This window comes from Camellia sinensis, chromosome 13 (genome assembly GCF_055761805.1).
Source record: "Camellia sinensis isolate YWXY chromosome 13, ASM5576180v1, whole genome shotgun sequence".
Classification (NCBI taxonomy): Eukaryota; Viridiplantae; Streptophyta; class Magnoliopsida; order Ericales; family Theaceae; genus Camellia; species Camellia sinensis.
In genome coordinates, this window is record NC_138973.1 from 109,234,544 (window position 1) to 109,236,327 (window position 1,784).

Consider the following 1,784-nt stretch of genomic DNA (forward strand, 5'->3'; position numbering starts at 1 on the left):
AACTTGTCATTAGCTCCTTGAGGGGGAATAGAGAAGAGAAGAAATAAATAAATATATAATGATGACAATTGTATAACTGATCCTATTCATAAAATAAATTGTATTTAAAAAATATAAAACAAATTTAGAGGTCATCGCAAAGTAAAATAGAATTAATTGAGTTGATGTACTATCTTAGCTATAAATAATGAGTGCAGCTAGAAATTTCAGGATGTAGACAAGATTAGAAAGATTGAATTAGAGAAGAACTTCATTTAATGTTTCACTACTGCCAAGCAAGTACCTTGGCGAGTCTTCGATATCGAATCAAATGTGGAGAAGTTGCTTCAACAACTTGCAAGCAAACAAACCACACTTGTAAATGTGTATGATACCACCAACTTTTCGCACCCTATCAGCATGGCTTGAATGTATCAAATGATAGGTTACAACATGTTAGCACACTTAACTTTGGTGATCCATTCAGAAAACATGAGATGCGTTGCAGGTGATCTATGTAATCCTATCTGTTACTGTGTATTTTAGAGGGGTCAATGCGAGTTCTTAGATTGAGATTCAAAGTGATAAAATGGACTTACAACTAAGTTTGTTCTTGAAGCAGATTCAAACAAAAACCACCATGCCCACGGTTTGCGATGATGATTTCAATTGGTATCCTTGTAATTGCATTGCTTCTTGGGCATATAATCAACGCAACAGTGGGATGTGCTCGCCAAAGTTGAGGATGATTACCATGAGATGATGGAGCTGCAGAAACGAGCAGAGGCAGCTGATGTTGCTAAATCACAGGTATTTGATAGTTGTAGTTCATGTATTGAAATTTTGTTAGGCTTCACCTAATATGTCTACATGGTTCTAATTGAATTTGAATCCTCTGTAGTTCCTTGCTACGGTGTCCCATGAGATCAGAACCCCAATGAATGGTGTTCTTGGTAAGTTTTTGTTATTGTCCTTTATCATTTTAAGTCATTTAAATACATTGCTTTGGGGAAAACATTAAAAAATTATTTAAAAATAAACAAAGAAAGTGGGGTTGTTGTGTGATGTTTGTATATATGTTTATTCAACAGGAATGTTGCAGATGCTAATGGACACAGATCTGGATGTAACTCAACAAGACTATGTCAGAACTGCACAGGGCAGTGGAAGAGCGTTGGTTTCACTAATAAATGAGCTTTTGGACCAAGCAAAGATTGAATCTGGTAAGCTCGAGCTTGAGATTTACAGAGATATCTAAAGATCAAATCTATCAAGCTGATTCACAATTTCAAGCATAGTGCACTGATTGGTTTTACTAATATGATTGATTTTTGTTCATTTGGACAAGAATATATTTTTTCATTTGTTGATAGCTGCGCATAGATAACAAATAGTTATGTTTCAAATTGTTATGCTAGATGGATGTGACTTGTGAATGAAAAATTAGAATAGTTGTATTGTGTCGAATGTTAATAAATTATGTATTGTGTCGAATGTTAATGATTCAGTTGATTTGAATGATGCTTTAAAATTATAGGTTTATTATGGATTGAATGAATTATTAGGAATTACAGGTGTATTGTTTTCCTACTTTGGCAACCAATTTATTAGTCGCGACAAATAAATAATTTTTTTTCGCAAAAAATGACAATTGCCGACCAAGAGTTTTGGTCGCAAAAAATACATCTATTGCCGACCAAAAAATGAGTTGGTCGTGGAAACTCACTTTTGCCGACCAAAAGTTTTGGTCGCGAAAAGTAACAACTGGCGACCAAATTTTTGGTCGTGGAATGTCACAATTGGCG

At 34.5% G+C, this 1,784-nt stretch overlaps 1 protein-coding gene across 1 annotated transcript; it reads left to right on the forward strand.

The window, feature by feature from the left end:
• Nucleotides 1-718: 718 nt before the first annotated feature.
• Nucleotides 719-1,271, forward strand: LOC145788730 (putative histidine kinase 3). Its single transcript, XM_082903134.1, has 3 exons — nucleotides 719-789; nucleotides 881-932; nucleotides 1,071-1,271. The coding sequence occupies exons 1-3, from the start codon at nucleotides 739-741 to the stop codon at nucleotides 1,235-1,237; spliced, it is 270 nt and encodes an 89-aa protein (XP_082759260.1). The 5' UTR covers nucleotides 719-738; the 3' UTR covers nucleotides 1,238-1,271.
• The last annotated feature ends 513 nt before the right edge of the window (nucleotides 1,272-1,784 follow it).

Bases quoted from the DNA above. Each gene is read 5' to 3' on its own strand.
- LOC145788730 (XM_082903134.1), top strand. From the start codon at position 739: ATGATGGAGCTGCAGAAACGAGCAGAGGCAGCTGATGTTGCTAAATCA. The intron at 790-880 runs GTATTTGATAGT...AATCCTCTGTAG, and splicing joins CTGATGTTGCTAAATCACAG to TTCCTTGCTACGGTGTCCCA. The intron at 933-1,070 runs GTAAGTTTTTGT...TTTATTCAACAG, and splicing joins CCCAATGAATGGTGTTCTTG to GAATGTTGCAGATGCTAATG.